At 35.7% G+C, this 17,380-nt stretch overlaps 1 protein-coding gene across 2 annotated transcripts in view; it reads right to left on the bottom strand.

The window, feature by feature from the left end:
- The window catches only part of LOC147584243 (uncharacterized), a 124,871-nt gene that overhangs the window by 83,092 nt on the left and 24,399 nt on the right, over positions 1-17,380 (bottom strand). For both annotated transcript variants that reach the window (XM_086687400.1, XM_086687338.1), the window contains exons 4-5: positions 15,694-15,885; positions 5,279-5,446 (exon numbers count right to left, since the gene is read on the bottom strand). In XM_086687400.1, coding sequence (XP_086543526.1) covers positions 5,279-5,446; positions 15,694-15,885 — 360 coding nt within the window. The remainder of the gene's footprint in view (positions 1-5,278; positions 5,447-15,693; positions 15,886-17,380) is intronic.

The raw sequence follows: 17,380 nt of genomic DNA, 5'->3' as shown, positions 1-17,380 counted from the left end.
CTTCTGTGTACTAATGAGTTTGGCTTATTCATATCTTCAGCTCACTCATGGGCCCTTTTCTCTCTACCTCAAGACATTTTAACTTCTGTGCTTACTATAGTAAGGGCATCTTCCCAGTTCAAATTCTTGAAAGTGAGAATCTCACAGGTTGAAAATATCTCTGCTCATAACTCTTTGGGCTGTTACTCTTCAGAGGTGACAAAGGGCAGGATTATCAGGCAGAAAATGTCTCTGTGGGACTGTCCCTTTTGCAGAAGGTCAATCTACATAATGAGAGATGTGGACACACAGAATTTTGTCTTTTATGGTATATTTACATCTTGTTTTTATTTAGAAAAAAAAAATACCCCTGAATCATGCTCGAATACAAAACTGAAAACATCTGAAGGACATAAGTGATTTCAGAAGGTCCATTTTTTAAGTGCTGACAAATTTACCAAATAAGAATGATAAACAAAAGCCTTCAGAATATTGAGTGGTTGTATTTATGGTCAGGTTTACCAGAAAGAACTAGTAACATAATACTGGGATTATTATTCTGTCCCCAGAAATTATACTTGTGGTATACTTTATTGGTATACTTTATTGGATGAATTTTTTTCTATACATGTTAATATCTAAAAATGATAAAGAACAAATCCTAATAAAGTATAATGATAAACTCCCTGACCTCCATAAGTAAGTTATTAATAATAGGCCCATTGTTAAGTCTCTGGAGAAGAAGTCAGGTAATTAATTATAAAATAAAAATACTCATCTATTAATAAGGAAGGCAAATTCATACCTTAAAGCTATAATTTGATAGAATCCCTTTTTATTAAAAAAAATAGGAATACATTAGAATTTATGGGTAATACATTTTGCTGCTTCTTTCCAATCCTTCATTTGGTATTTTTGTATTTCACTTCTCATGTCTCAGATAGTTTTAGATCTTCGTCTGGATTGGAGATCAAGGACATTTCTTTGCAGAGTTGCATCCTTTTTAGATACATATTCAAAGGCTATTACAGAATGCCTAAATGGCAATTTATGGATAGAATTATAAGCAATAGAGAGGTCAAAGGAATGCTTAAGAATTTCAAATGACTGATTTAACAATTATATTTTGAGTGGGAAAAGACCTTACTCCAGCTTTCCACTTGGTGAGGAATCTCTTCCTCACCATCTGACAGACAATTGGGGTAGGTGAGTCCCTGATCTTTGGAGATACTATTATTATAAACTTAAATTACAGTTTAAAGATTTCTGATTACAGAGTCTGTAAGAGATTTGCCATTACTTTATTAAATTTTCTCTCATATTATGAGGTAAATCATTGGGTTGTTGTTTTTTTTTTTTCAAATTTCCTATGAGAATTTGACGAATACAGTAAAAAGTTAGGCATTCTGTCCAGATGCTTTTGCATGTGACCTTCCCCTAGGTCAGCTAGGGAACAAAAATATCTGCTAAAAACAAGGAAACAAACATCTCTGTCTTTAATGATCCCTTGTAGCCCAGTAGTAGAAGTTATTCATTCACAAACATTTACTGAATATCTATTATTTGTCCAGGTGTTTTCCTTTGTGTTAGGAATGTAATGTTAAAGACAGACAAGAGACTTTTTCTCCTAGACTTTCCATGCTAGACACTGGCTGCCAAAATTGGCAAACATTTAAAGAGAGGAAGGATAAAGTCTCTTTGTATGAATTCCTGAAGGAATGTTTATTTTTCCAAAATGTCTGAAGAAAATACACTGTTCTTCTGCTGTTGAGAACAGTATCAGGAAAAGCATGCCAAAATTGCTGGGAAAGTACTAGTGTATCCCAGCCCTAAAACTGTCCTCTGCTCTGGTCTATGCTCCTGGGAGGCTCTACATCACTTTGTTAATTTCCTTTTGGCAGTCATTGCATATCACTGTTTCTATTTGCCATTTACAGGATCTCAGTATAATTTAAGGGACAGAAATGAGAAATTCAAGGACACAGAAATGAATATTTTCACAATCTGCAACAGGCTGGTAGCCAATCAGGGCAGAAAGAAAATCGGAAATACTATTTCTGACCTCTGTAGAAATCATTTCTAACATCCCCTCTTGTTGAATCATCTTGCTCCCTCTAGGTTACCCTTTTGATACTGTCTTCTGCTTTTGACAGATTGATTATCCAACAGATATTTGTTTAATGGAATATTTTTATTGTGTTGGTTCAAATCAAATCACACTTGTTGTTTTGTTTTTGTATTACATGAGACTGTTAAGATGGGTACAGCTTTCAAGGCTGTGGTCATAGGGCTTTTTTTTTTCTTCAGTCAAGCAAATTGAATGTCAACAATGTATGTGAAAGTATAAACAATTCAATGAAGTTTTTAAATGGTGAACTCAACTGTTGCATTATCCTGTGGGAGACTTGAGACAATCAAAATGTTTTGCAGTATGTTCCCCTCCCATTCTGAAGATAATTTTTTTCACATTTTAAGATTTACAGTCTGGGTTTCCCCTGCCACTGTCTGCTGGATAATCTATGAGTGCTACATAGTTGCTGAAAAGCCACAAATGAATGTCATTGTCTTTTCAGAGACTTTGTGGGCACATCTTCAAGTATGTTATCCCTTCAAATCACACACTTCCTTGGAATCATGTTGTTAGATGTCAAACTTCAAATGAAGGGTAAATATTTCCATAAACATAACACCCCTCATATATTAAAAAATACTCTAAAATTTTCTTGTTGTTCCCTCAATATACTTTATAGTGATGCAAACCTTTATCTGTATCTCCAACTTACAGAAGAGCTTTTTTATGGGATAAAGATGGATTTTTTTTTAAGTGTAAAATTTATTCCCAAAAATACATGCTGGTAGATATAAATTAGTATTTCAGTATCTTAAAATGCCATTAGGTTAATAAAGATATTTTTCAGCTAAAAATTATTCATTTGCATTCAGCTCACTTTTCCTTCGAATCTCCGTTGTCTTGTACAGATCTCTAAATATCATATAGTTGAAAACGTAAGCATCTGATAACATTTCAAGTCTTAGTCACAATAAGAAGGAACAATTGCCACATTCGTGAACTGAGATTCAGTCCAACTAATGGTACCATGAAACTCACAACGTTTAAACATTTTGTTTTCCTTATGTGATATGTATATATTATATAGGCATACACATAAATGCACATGCACACATATGTACAAAGTTTTTGACAAAATTGAACAAATATGTATGTGCATATAGATATGCACATATATATATAAGCCTATGTATGCACGTGTGTCTGTGAACTTTGTTGGCAAAACTGAACAAATTTTTTTAACCAAAGCAAATAATAGTGAATCAATCAAATGCTTGTTGTTTGATGACCATAAGCATTTTGTAGAAATGGTGATAATTGTACTTTTTTACAGATACCATATATCAGGTGTTAGCCAAGATATTGTGAGGGAGTAGTTGTATTTTATTCACTGTAAGTTTTCATACCTGCCTGCCATAAATAAATAGACAATAAATATTTGTAATTTTAATAAGTATCTAATAGTATTTGTTTATAATTTATATAAAATATATATGTGTGTATATATATATATATATACTTATATGTGAATATGTAATATCCAAAATTCTCACAAAAATTAAGAAAAACAAGGGTGAGAGAGAGAAATAGTCAAGATGTATAGAAATAGCCAGTTATAATTTCTGCATATATAACTTCATTTCATTTTTTATAACACTGTAAGATAGGCAGAGAGATACTAACAATAAATAAGTAACTATTCTAAGGACACATAGCTGGTAAATTTCTGAATAGTACTGAAATCCAGGACTTTTTATTCTTTCATTCAACAAATACATATTGGCTTCCTATGATGAGGCACACGCTGTCCTAAGTTCTTGGACTACATCGATGGACAAAGAGACAGAAATCTTAACCTCCCAAATTTTACTTTCAGCCTGGTGTCCTTTCTTTATACTATTCTATTACTCAAAAGTTAAATACAGAAATTTTTTAAAAAGTTTACTCCTAGATCCTCATCCTTTACTTTTATTTTCAAAGATTCCATTCTGAATTCTTTTAATTTGGGGATTTAGAGTCTCAAACTTCGTTTCCGATGAATGGCTAAGCTTATTACTATATGAGTATAAATAAATATTTTAAATGCACAGAATATAAAACTTGTATTATCTTATGCATGTACATAGGAACTCCTTTAGATTTACAACTTATCCTCATTAATAGCATCCAATGTTGAATTTCATGCTTATGAGAAAAAATTTAAAAAGTCTCTATTTCTCTCCACAGATAAAATAAATGACGATCTTACATATAACAATCTTGTCTGTATAAATGGGATTCAGATAAAAATAAGCACATTTTGATGCTTGTACTGAAAACAAGTACATCTTTGTAAAATCTGTCACTTCTCTCTGTGTATCTTTAGAAACTTCCACCAGTGCCTAGGCCATAGTGGGCACAATATTTGTTAAATGCGTGATTGCATAATTAATTTAAAACATTATTTTCAACTTGAACCTTTGCTTGCTTAAGTTGTTGACTTATTCATCAAGGTCATTTATTTATACCAATAAAACACAAGTTTACAAAAGCTCTACACCTTAAATTTTACAGCAAAGACTGGGCAAAATAGTAATATCACGTGCTGAAACTTGTAATTCAGGTATAGGGGTTTTTTAAATTATTAAGGTATTATTGCATTAGGGAAATATATATAGTTTCAGTTAACTAAAAATAATCCCATAAAATCATTAAATCATTAGAATATTAGTAAAATCTGCAAAAACACATTTATATTATTAAAGGAAGATAAAATTACTAAATAACTGCAGTAAACATAAAAAGCAGGCTATAAGATCTTATGTATCACACTATATACATGCTAATATCAAATGTATATTTAATGTATGTTTAAAAACAAAACTAGACCTATGTATAACAAATAAGAATTTAAAAATGCAGAATTAATAAAATGCTTATATTTTGGTGTGGAAAAATAGATGTTACTTGTTCATACTCTAGAATACATTATTTTTAAATAGTATTTTTACCCCCAGGACGGAAAATACTCAACTTTTCTACATTCATCTTTACGCCAAGTTTGGAATTACAACTCTTAGTTTGAATGAGCTCTTAAGACAGTTTTTATTTTAACAACTTCAGATTTTTTCACGATATTAAGAGATAGAGTGTGCTTCCCTCCATTTTGCCAACTTCCGAGGCTTGCCTGGAACTTGATTACATGTTCTCTAAGGTGTTTATTTTATACCATAACTGTAGAGTCCTTACCAGCTACTGGTCGGGGTTTTTTACTAAGACATCTGGGACTGTCCTCAGGATTCCCATCATCCCCTCGGAAAACCCATGCTGCTGAATGGAAATTCTCTGTGTAGAATCCTTTCTCTTCGAGGTCAACTCGAAAGCCAAGATCCACAGAACAGCCATCTTCTGAGGTGACTGAGGAGCAGAAAGGGCGATAATGTGAATTACCCTCTGGCAGGAAGGGACATGTGCACACGTTGATGGCCAAGGTGGGAAAGCAGTCGAACACATGTAGAGGCAGAGTCTTTATTAAAGGCAGAGTACCATCCTTGAAAGCGAGGAGCTAACTTCATTAGACTATTCTCTTAGGAGGAACTTAGATCGACTTAAAACATCCCAGATAAAATAGACATTGCTCGAGGGCCTATACCATGGAGGTCAGCACACCAGAGATAGCACTGTGAATCTTTTTGTTGAGGAAAAATGTAGAGAATATAACTGGTTTTGAGACTTACATATTAATATTTGGGGGTCAAGAGGAAGCTACATAAGACTGAGAATGAGAATTGGTTTCAAAATTCCAAGCACAAGGGGCTATTGTCTTTCTGTACTTCAAATTTTTTTTTTCAACGTTTATTTATTTTTGGGACAGAGAGAGACAGAGCATGAACGGGGGAGGGGCAGAGAGAGAGGGAGACACAGAATCGGAAACAGGCTCCAGGCTCTGAGCCATCAGCCCAGAGCCCGACGCGGGGCTCGAACTCACGGACCGCGAGATCTTGACCTGGCTGAAGTCGGACGCTTAACCGACTGCGCCACCCAGGCGCCCCGATTGTCTTTCTGTACTTCAAAGAAGACACTGCAAAAACATTCCTAAAAAAACTCACTATGGTCTTACGTGTAGAATAAAGCATATGGGGAGGCAGGTAAAGTTTCATTTGACAGTTTCATTCATAGCAATTTAGGGTTTCTATGTATTTGGAAGTCCTTGGCTAGTGTAGAATGCTGTGCTAATTAAGACAATAACATTGATTTTTTTTTTTTTTTTGTATTAGCTTCCAAGTGTTTCTTTGTGGCCTCATTTAGATAGTCCAGACCCGAATTCAGTCATGCCCCAAGTCTTTCAGTCTTTCAAGTGTGCAGAAATAAGTATTTCAGAACCAAAATATAATTTCAAGAACAGCCTAAATCCATTACTTACATTTCTCAACTGTCATGAAGATGGGGGATTTAAAGATCACAGCATGCTTCTTAAATTGCAACAGAACACCTCTCTTCCAATTTCTTCTCATATACCCCACACAGCTGTTCCTATTTCTCTCAAAAATTAGAGGTAAAACCACTTCCTTCCTCTCCTCACCCTGTCTAGCGGTGACCAGCTGGATTTCTGCTGAAGGTCAGTTATATAAAGTTCCCAAGAAGAAGGGCTCTTCTGCTCTCACTGACTTACTCTGAACAATCATTCCTAATAGTTCTTGTCCTTGGCCCTACATTTTCCATCTGCTCTCCCAGTACCGAAGACTGTAAACGTTAGTTATTGTCCTGGTACACAGACCAAGTCACCAATAGCTCCTACATTTGTTTAAATTGTGTAGAAATGGTCACAGGTGGTATGTTGACAAAGCATGCAACAGCATGGTCTCTGGCAGACAGTCAAGACCAAACTCCAATATCTTTAAAAATTTTTATTATTTAAGTATAGTTGAGGTACAATGTCACATAAGTTGAACCCCAATATCTTTAATGCTTGTTCTTGTAGTTTTTATTTTGTACAGCAAATGAGATATCATTAGACACTTATCCGCAGTTTAAATGTCTTCACGTAGATTTGTTTTTTATTCATTTATTAAGTTGAATTAAAATAATTGTTCTGTCACGAGCAAGGAGCAGTTTTAGGCGCACTGGGGATAGAAAGATAAGAGATGGAACTCATGATGAAGTAAGAGAATTCAGAGGAAGGAGAGAGCAATTTTGGATGTAGAGAAGGGTAGGATTGAAGAATATCTCAAGGACTGGGCAAAATTTCTCTAAGAAGATGGGATTGTGGATTGGTAAATAAAGATGATAAGAACAAGTGGAGTGCAGTGAGGAAGTAGGGACTGAAAAGAGACCACATTGATTGAATAAATACAGTTTTAGTGTGTAATAATAAAGGGGATGATAGAGTACTGTAAAATGATAAAGTAAGAAAGTAAATTTTATGAGAATGTTATCAGACTTCTTGTTTATTGAAATAAAAATGATGAAAACTTTAGAATACTTTTACTCTGTATATGGGATGCCTTCTTTCATGCATCATATTTCAAAATTATGTTTTTTTGCCTTCATTTTTTAAAATAAGTCTGAGTATGACATTTGACTTAATAGGGTAGGAAAAGTAAACCAAAGAAATTATAACAATTTATCTTTCCAAACTTCAAGCCTAATTCAAGGCTGCTTCCTACATAGTACTTGATAAAGTTATAGGAGCCCTAACGGATTTTAAAGTATTAAAGCATCTTTCCTTATTCGATTTGTATCTTATATCCTTGGCCTTAAATATTCAGTTATATTTTAATAGTTATGAGTATAATATACACAGATTCCTGGGACCATGGGTTCCTCTTTATCATTATTATCATTACCTAAAGGGTAGGTAGGTCTTTAAATTATAGTGACTTTTGTTTTTATCAGCATGCAAGAGACTGTTAAAACAGCTCATTTATTTACAAATAGACTCGATTATGTGAATGAGCAGTTTTCTATTCATTCAACTACGAAGACAGAGCTAATCAACATACACTTACATAACTGAGACCTAAAATTCATGATAAAATCCAATGAAGCAGCAGGCCACACCTGCGGCAGCTTCGAGCTTCTAGATTTCTCAACAATTGCCCCTGTGGAACTTTGAGCCAAGGAGAAAAAAAATCCAAATGTACCTTTGTCACTAAAACTTTATCTCCAAAATTTGGCTTGTGGAGATGAGCCTTTTAATAAAAGAAAGTTTAAAAGAGAATGAGCTCTTAAATATGCTTCATAGTACTGAAATGGGATTTGTACTCCTTTGCTCCTGAAAAACTAAACCACTTCTTTTTTCACTTGAGAAGCAAAGAGATAAAATACTCGACTCAGTTCCAGATGTCTTTAGACATTCTCATATGTCTTTCATTCCACTGTTTTATTTGAGGATAACAGAAAAGCTGTATCACAAGAATGAAACCCTGTTTGGACTTTTCCAGAGATGAACCCGGATCAGATCTGCATGGTCCAACTAGAGGTAGTGGGCTGTGTTTAAGGCATTAGCCCCACTGATCATTGTAGCTGAGTGACACTGCACAAGTCACTTATCCTCTGCATGACTCAGATTGCTCATTTGGTAAAGTGAAGATGAAAATATAGTTCTTAACTTACAGTGTTGTTGGAATAACTAATAGATGAATATTTAGTACAGGCTGACATAGAAAGCACAATGTAATTGTTAGCTCTTATTACCAGAAATCAGAGGTCTCTCTTTCTCTCTTACCGTTCACCCCCTCCTTTCTTTCTTATTTCCATGGAAACTAATGTTTGGAAAATACATTTTCATAATAATTTTTGTAGCTGGATGAAATAAGGGAAATGCTATCAAGTATCCTCACACAGACCCAAATACTTGCCACATCTGTTTGTCATACAGGAGCCGTTTGAGATTATAAAAATCAGAGCTCCATTTTGCAGGCCCTTCTGACTTTAGTTTACGGCCTTCAAGTTATTTACCTGGTGTGCCTTAGTCAGCATTCCCCACAGCCTAGATGCATTGATCAACTGTGTCCACATACATAAATATGTCATTCCTAATGTCTTTTCCAGTTATTATGTAGGAAGTCAGAGATGAGTGAGATTAACAGACTGAGAAACACCAGCTATAATGATGCTCGATAAAGCTGTCAGTTTTTAAGTCATAGATTAGTAGCATATCCTGACTCTATAAATGAGATAGAATTTAAACCACACATTAAACAATGTTAGCTCCAGCAACTCTGAGTGAATTCCAGTCTCTTTTGAAAAGTTTCTGAAGAAATACAACATGAGTGGGTATGGCTTGGATAAACTGAGAAATAAAATGGCAGACACTTCCATTCCCTCATGTCTAATGTGAAACAAATTGTTAGTGTACATTTTCATTCAAAACAGAATTCACCTCAAAGAAAACGTAATCATTGTTTTAATTTAAATGATTGTGCTACTTTGGCCTGCGTTTGAATGTGTATAAATGATACGGCTGATTCCTGTGTTGTGTCATGTGGGTACTGGTAAATGTTTAACAAGCAGCTCTCCAAAAGAAAAAAATGCCCTGATTTGTACTGTTTGTCAGTTTCCATTGCATAAATACTCACTCTGACCAATTTCAAGTTACTAGCTGACGTTACTGAATTGCAATGTTAGGAAAAAATGTGCACGTTTGGCTATCATGAACCACTGTGAGCTGATTCCAGCACACCTATGGTGGTTTCTTTTTCCCAAGAAATGCAGAGCAGATATGAATGTCTAATAGCACTAGTCCACTAGTAGTGGACAATTTGTCCATAAAACAAAGGATGAAACAGACTTGGACTGAAAGGGTCCAGGAAACTGAAGGACACAGGAAACAGGAAGGAACTGGTCTTTCTATATGAAAAGGAACTGAAAACTAGAGAAAATGGTCCCTTTCTCTATGGCACATAAAGATCATCTGTGATTAATCAAACAGGGTTTCCATTCAGTCTAATTTTTTTAGTTGAGATCAATCTAGATCGTTCTAGGTAATGGTAGAAGCTACTGTGATAAGTAATAAATTTTTATTACTACATGTAACATTTTATTGTTTTCCTCATTTATAACTAAACTGTTCTTCTCTCGGGTTCTTCTTTCTTAGCTTTTAGGATGGATAGATTCAGATTATCATAGTGTTAGTGGATTGTTGACTATCTTGATAATTTTGGTTGCATGGGTATAGAGGTAAAAGCTGCAGTTGAATTTTCTGCAGTATAAAATAGAGGAGTTCCCAAGGTCCAAGGGAAAATCCAGAATGATGGAAACAACACAGTCACTACGGGTATTCTATGAGGGAAGCTGTGCTATAAAAGGGGCTCCGTGGATGACTATGAGGCAGCACAGGGGTCTTCGAAGTAGAATGGTATCTACAGGAGATTTCAAGTTGTTTTCTAGGGAGTATGTAATATAAGACCTCCCCTCTGTGTCCCCTTTGATGTCTTCAGAAGGTTCTCTTCCTCATTTTCGCTTAATGTGAGTATATTCTTTGGGGTCACCTGGATGAGTGGAGCCAGGGGCAGTTGTATCTGCATAACCCAAGATTTTTATTCTTAGGTGAAAAGAAATAAAATTTTCAAAGACTGCAAATTTATCAAACAAGAGGCAAAGAAAAACAAGAATAACAGTCCAAGAATATTGCTATCTAGGAAATCCAGTAAAATTTTAGTGAAATTCCGGCTATTTATTCCTCTCAAGACTAGGGATGACTCTAGGACATGGAGAACAAAACCTCTTTCCTTCTCTGACAGCTTGAACACTGAAGACCAAAGCCACCGAATCCTGCACACCTAATTGTCTAAATTAACATGACCTTATTCCATAGTATTTAACAGTTTTTTTTTTCCTTTAGACACTTGACCAGGCAGATACTTTCACTGTTCCTCATAGGAACTTCTCCACAAACCATCAACTCTTGAGTAGAAAGCACCAACAGATAGTTTTCTTCCTCACTCTCTTCAGAACTTTCAAAATCTTCAGATTGCCATTTCCTTAAGTTCTAACCTGTTAACTCATGATCCTTACCCTGTCCTAATCAAGCTCTTAAACTGAAAGACCTACTGTAAACTAAATTTGTAATTGTCAGTAAAATCAGACTTTGTTTTCCCCCACCTCTAAATTAGCACCAAAGCTCTTTCTAGGGGGGTGTCCTTCTTTATATCTATGAGCAATAAACAGTTATCAATATGTAGTGTTGGTGATATTTTATCATTGCTCTAATATGAGAAGAGAGCACTGGTGTGTCATAAGGTTATGGTATGAAAGAGATTGTACACTCAAATGAGTAATCTGAGGAGAGTTTAACCCTATGCACAAACTGGACAGGACTTAAGGAAATTGGGGGTGATAGAGTGAGATTAAGACCAGTCCATCTAAGACTAAAATAAAAGAGGGAGGAAGCAGGTACCAGTTACCAAAACCTAGAGCCATAGAAGGCAGTGGAGATAGGGCTACTTTATAGGGTTACCACCTATGGCTTTAGGGAAACAACCAGTCCTTGGCATACCCCAGGGAGAAATCTGGGGCAATAATGGCAGGACCTCACTCTGCTCGTTCCCTTCAGGCTCCTGCTGATCTTCCCAATTGGTCAAACCCCACAAAAAGCCAAAGGGCAAATTAGCCCTTTGATATAGTCCATATAGAGGTGAGACACCTACAACAGAGTGTTAACGTGGAGAACAGTAGAAAAGGAAGCTAGAAGGGCAAATGGAAGCTATTTGTAGATGTGGGCTCAAGATAGAGGAGCAAGAAAAAACACAGTCTCCCATTCTGAGAAGCATGCTAGAAAACATACATGGATAGGTCCTAATTCTTGCAGGCTATTTTATGAAAAGTGTGATAAATTCAATTATACATATGTAGAAGCAAGGTTTGCAACTGAATTTTTCTGCATAATAAAAGCATTTATAAGTTCAGAGGAAAAACAGGAAGGAGATAGAGGGAAGGCGTGTGGGTGTAGCACAGTATGTGTTTTAAGACCTGTGGAAGTGTTTGAAAGAAGGAAGGGTATTAGTACACCAGTAGCTGGGAAATACCTGAAATCCAGGATCAACCTATAAGCCATGAAATGAAATCATAGCAGACAATATACTTAAGAAAAAATTTTCCTATTGAAATATATCTGACATAGAATACTGTATAAATTTCAGGTGTATACCATGCTAACTTGATACATTTATACACTGTAATATGATTGCCATTGTAGCTATTGCTACATTATTTAGCTAATGCTAATTATTATTAGAACCTCTATCACATTACGTAATCTTTTTAGTAGTATTGAATAATTAAGTTCTAGTCTTTAGCAAACTTCATTATAATACAATATTGTTGTCTATATTCACTGTACTGTAATTACTTCTTGCAAGTTTGTACCTTTATTATTTTTTTTAATGCTTATTTATTTTTGAGAGAGGGAGGGAGAGTGGGAGAGAGAGACAGAGAGAGAGGCAGAAAGAGAGAGAAGGGGACAGAGGATCCAAAGCAGGCTCTGTGCTGACAGCAGAGAGACTGATATGGGGCTCGAACTCATGAAGCTTGAGATCATTGCCTGAGCTGAAGTTCGATGCTTAACCGACTGATCCACCCAGGTGCCCCATGTTTGTACCTTTAAACAACATCTATTCTATTGCCCTATTCCCCAATTCTTGGTGACCACCATTTCTGTCGGAAAGTTTTGATGCAGAACGGTGGGAACACCACCAAGAGCGAAACCTAGAGAGGCCCCAGTTGCAAGCAACAGGGTAATCAATTGGACCACCATGGCAGAAACAGCAGGGAATCTGATGTCCACACATTACTCACTCTGAATTCCACGAGGGGTCAAGTAGCGGCAGTGATTGCACCTGCCTCTAGCCATGAACAATGACTGTGTGAAAAAGTTGAGGACTGAGAGCAGAGGACACCCAGATGGGATATGGAATGTCCTGTACAATAAGTCGTTTATTGCAACCCGAAGCAGGAGACTATGAGAGGAGGAAGGAAAATGGTATTTGAAGAAATTGTATCTGAGAATTTATGAGAGTTGAAGAAAGTTTAGAGTCATCAGCATGCCAAACATTAAAATATATTTAAAACACACACACTGAAATACACACTAGAAAAATTTTAGAATACCAAGGATAAAAAGAAAACCCTAAGAACTAATAGAGATGAAATTTCGATTAATGACAAAAGTTTTGAGAATGAGATTGGAGTTAGGCTTTTCATCAGCACCACTGGCTACGGGAAGACGATGAACCAGCTTCTTGAGTAGTTTGAACCTAGAATTCTGTACCAAACTCTGGCAAACTGTCATTCAGAATTAAAAGGCAAGTAAATACATTTTCAGATATGTCAGGACTCAGTTTATCTCCCCAAAATCTCTCTTAAATTATTAGAGGATTATAGTAAGAAGAAAAAGAAAACAAACTCTGTTGGAAGTAATTGGTACATAAGGCAATGATGAGGAAAACTAATAAAATATTATTAAGTATTGATCATTAAAATATTTTAAAAAAATTTGAACCAAATTCAACATATCAATATAGAAATTGATGAGGGGGAAGGGGACTAGAAGCGGAAGAAAGTAAACATTACAACAAAATGTGAAGCAGTGGGAATATTTTACTGGAAGTACAATAAAATATTCATATTAATATATTAATATAAGTAGAATTGATATATTAATACTAATATAACATATTAATATAATTAATATTAATATATTATACTAATATAACAAAAGTATTCTCCAGGGAGGCATTTCAAGAGTCCATGCACAGAAAAGGAGGGATAATAAAACAACCCTATACAGTGGTATATGTGAGAATAAAAATTTAAGATTCCAGATCCTGAGTCCTTGCTGCCAAACAGGAAGATGCAACTGGAGGAAGTAGACATTGACCAAGGGACAAAAATGAAACACTCTCAGACCAAAATGGAACACTTAGATTATATTCACCGTTCACATGAATGTAAGAACACTGTGGTGGGATAACACGGTACGGTGGTGTTTTATATAAATATTATCATGATTTTGCCCACATATTTATAGCTAACTTTCAATTCCTAATCTGTGCCAGCATCTAACTCACTCTGGATAAATTACACTGCTGCCTTCAGGAATTCTGCTTGTGTCATTCTGTCAGCTTATCTATAGGAATAGCCTCGAATACTCACTACTGTCTCTATCATATGAGATAAGAGATGCACCATAAGAGATGCACCATAAGATGCATCATAAGAGATGCACCATTCTCTGCATCACAACTCTTTTGGGTTCCTGGACCCAGTTGTAATGTGTGTGTGTGTGTTCATGCACACACACGTCCCCACACCAACAAGGAATTCCCTGGACACCTGGCTGAACATTCCAACACTCTAATCACTGCATTTGCTTCCTCTGGTTGTCAGTCCCATCTAGGTTACCTAGGGCTTTCCAACAGTCACCTCATTAACATAACAAAAGACACCTTTATTGCTCTCTTATAGGAAATCCTAAGGATTTTAGGAGCTGTGAGCCAGGAAATCTGTGTACCAAGACCAACTTTATATAAGGATGAACGTGAATGACCAAATATATAATTTTATATTTCTTATAAATTACAGTATTGCATCAACTCTTTCTCCCTTTCTTCCTCTTTCTTTCTTTCTATCTTTCTATCTTTCTTTCTTTCTTTCTTTCTTTCTTTCTGTCTGTCTGTCTTTCTTTCTGTCTGTCTGTCTGTCTTTCTTTCTTTCTTTTTCTTTCTTTTTCTTTCTCTCTCTCTCTCTCTCTCTCTCCTCCCCACCACTTCCTGTTCCTTCCTTCCCCCCTCTCTCTGCCCTCCCTCCCTCCCACACTTCCTTCATTCCTTCCTTTCTTCCTCCTGTCTTTCCTTCCTTCTGTCCCTCTCCCTTTCTTTCTGTGTCTCTTTCTCTTTCTTAATGATGTTTGCTCAGGTTTTCCTATAAGTGTTTTTCATGAACAATTGGTATGTTTTGTAAATAACCTTCAAATGACAAATGTCTATTACTTACATAACTATCTTCTAACAGCTAACTGCTAGAATTTTAAAGCCAGATTAGGGGTAGTATGTACTAAATGTACTAATGCTTCCCTCTATTTTCCTTAACTCATATTTTCCCTTCAGTTGTATTACCTCATTGATGACCTACCTCCCATTCTCAGTTACCATTGATTGTGAGACTGGTGTATAATGCTGATTTAATAACACTCTTTAAATACCAAGAGAAACACCATCTCACTAAAATACATATCAATTTAAAGACAATTCCTCATTTTATAAATGTTAAATCAAGAAGAAAACTGTTTCTTTTAATCAAATATACCACTCTTAGCTTTTTACATGATACATATTTTTGTAAGGCAACTCAAATTCTTTGAAGTAGGGGACGAAATTAATTCTGTAAAGAATCCTATAGTTAGTTATTTCAGTCTCTGAAGAGAAGAGTAGCCTTAGTAGGCAGTTGTGTGTGTTTTGGAGGAGATAAATTACCAAGTTGGGATTCTTTAGTGCATAATGAAGAGTTGATTTATTCTAAAAATATCTTTTACATAAAGGCACATAATCACCACATTGCCATGTTCAACCAATAGGGTTTATATCCTGGCGATAAGAGGGAGGGGACTCTGGGCTTCACCTATTGCTTTGCTCTGGCTTTGGAAAAGAAGATGATTTTCTACTCACTGGACCCTTCGGTGATGTTGCTGGTAAATGAACTTTCCCCTGCTGAGCTGCATCTTTTGCCATCTTTGAATTGCTGCCTCCTTCTGGCCCACTGGTCTATTGCTTCTTCTTGGGAACCATCACTGGCCCTTGTACCTCTTGGAGCCAATTCCTGGGATAACTTGCGGAGGCTATTTATTTCCAGATTCCAATCTAAATTAAACCACATGAAGTATGAAAGTGAGACAATATTTCAAGACAGATTTTCAAATATCCCAGTCTGTGTAACAGAATCACTGTAGACTAGAACTAGAATAATTCATTTAACTCTTTCATGATTCACTTTTTAAACTTGTATTACTTAAAAACAAAACCAAAAAACCATGCAGATTGAAGGCAGAGGATCACCATGCATTACCTCAGTTGGGTTCAATTCAATTGATAATCCTTGGGTACCAGCAATATTCCTGATATTATATTAGTTATTCTGGAAGAGCAAAGTTCACATAAACTGATAATTATGCCCCCTGAATTCTCAAAAAGAAGGTATTACCTGAATTAGTTAAATTACAATCTATGATAATAAGTCTACTATTGTACTCAAATCCTTTATGGTTTAACTTCTATTAATCACAAGAATGCAAATTTCATGATACTTTTCTTGCTGCATATGTTGGTTTAAAATAGGAACAGGGGAAAAAATCAAAAATGAATGAGGCTTTGATCGTTTTATATTTGAATAAATAACTTGAAATACTTTACATAATTCCAAACTGCTGCCTTCTGTCATCATAAGCTGTGTATTGATTAGAAGCAAGAAAATTACAAATAAATTAATTGCAGTAAAATCAGACTGTAAATAAACAAGTAACAAAGTAAAATAAAATGAAACCAAAAATAGCAAAGCATATAATACCTACTAAGTAATTCCACAGGCTGGAATTGGTTAAGATTTTACTTATTTTTATTTTTTGATACTATGTGAAAGGCAAGCAACATCAATTTAAAAAGAGGCCAAATATCAACCTATATTTTTATTCTATCCTTTTTAAAAAAAAAATATTTATTTTGAGACAGAGAGAGAGAGAGTGAGCACGAGTGGAAGGGAAGCAGAGAGTAAAGGGGAGGGAGAATCCCAAGCAGACTCCACGCTGTCAGTGTAGAGCCCAACACACGGCCAACTCTCACGAACTTTGAGATGGTGACCTGAGCCAAAATCAAGAGTAGGAAGCTTAACTGGCTGAGTCACCCAGATGCCCCTATTTTTATTCTATTCTAAGGAGCAAATGAGTTTTAAAATTTGGTCTTTGTAAATTAAAATCTGATTTATCAGTATCAAAATTTGTACTTAGAACTATTTAATTTTTTTTTTCAACGTTTATTTATTTTTGAGACAGAGAGAGACAGAGCATGAACGGGGGAGGGTCAGAGAGAGGGAGACACAGAATCTGAAACAGGCTCCAGGCTCTGAGCTGTCAGCACAGAGCCCGTCGCGGGGCTCGAACTCACGGACCGCGAGATCATGACCTAAGCCGAAGTCGGCCGCTTAACTGACTGAGCCCCGCGCCCCAAGAACTGACTGAGCCACCCAGGCGCCCCAAGAACTATTTAATAAACGGGATATATCCATGAATAAGTGATTTTCTTTTATTCATTCATTCATGTTTATTTAGTTTTGAGAGAGAGAGAGAGAGAGAGAGAGAGAGAA

Source organism: Puma concolor, chromosome A1 (genome assembly GCF_028749965.1).
Source record: "Puma concolor isolate L17-30 chromosome A1, mPumCon1.1.hap2, whole genome shotgun sequence".
In the NCBI taxonomy this organism is placed as follows: Eukaryota; Metazoa; Chordata; class Mammalia; order Carnivora; family Felidae; genus Puma; species Puma concolor.
This window is presented reverse-complemented; position numbering and strand designations above follow the sequence as displayed.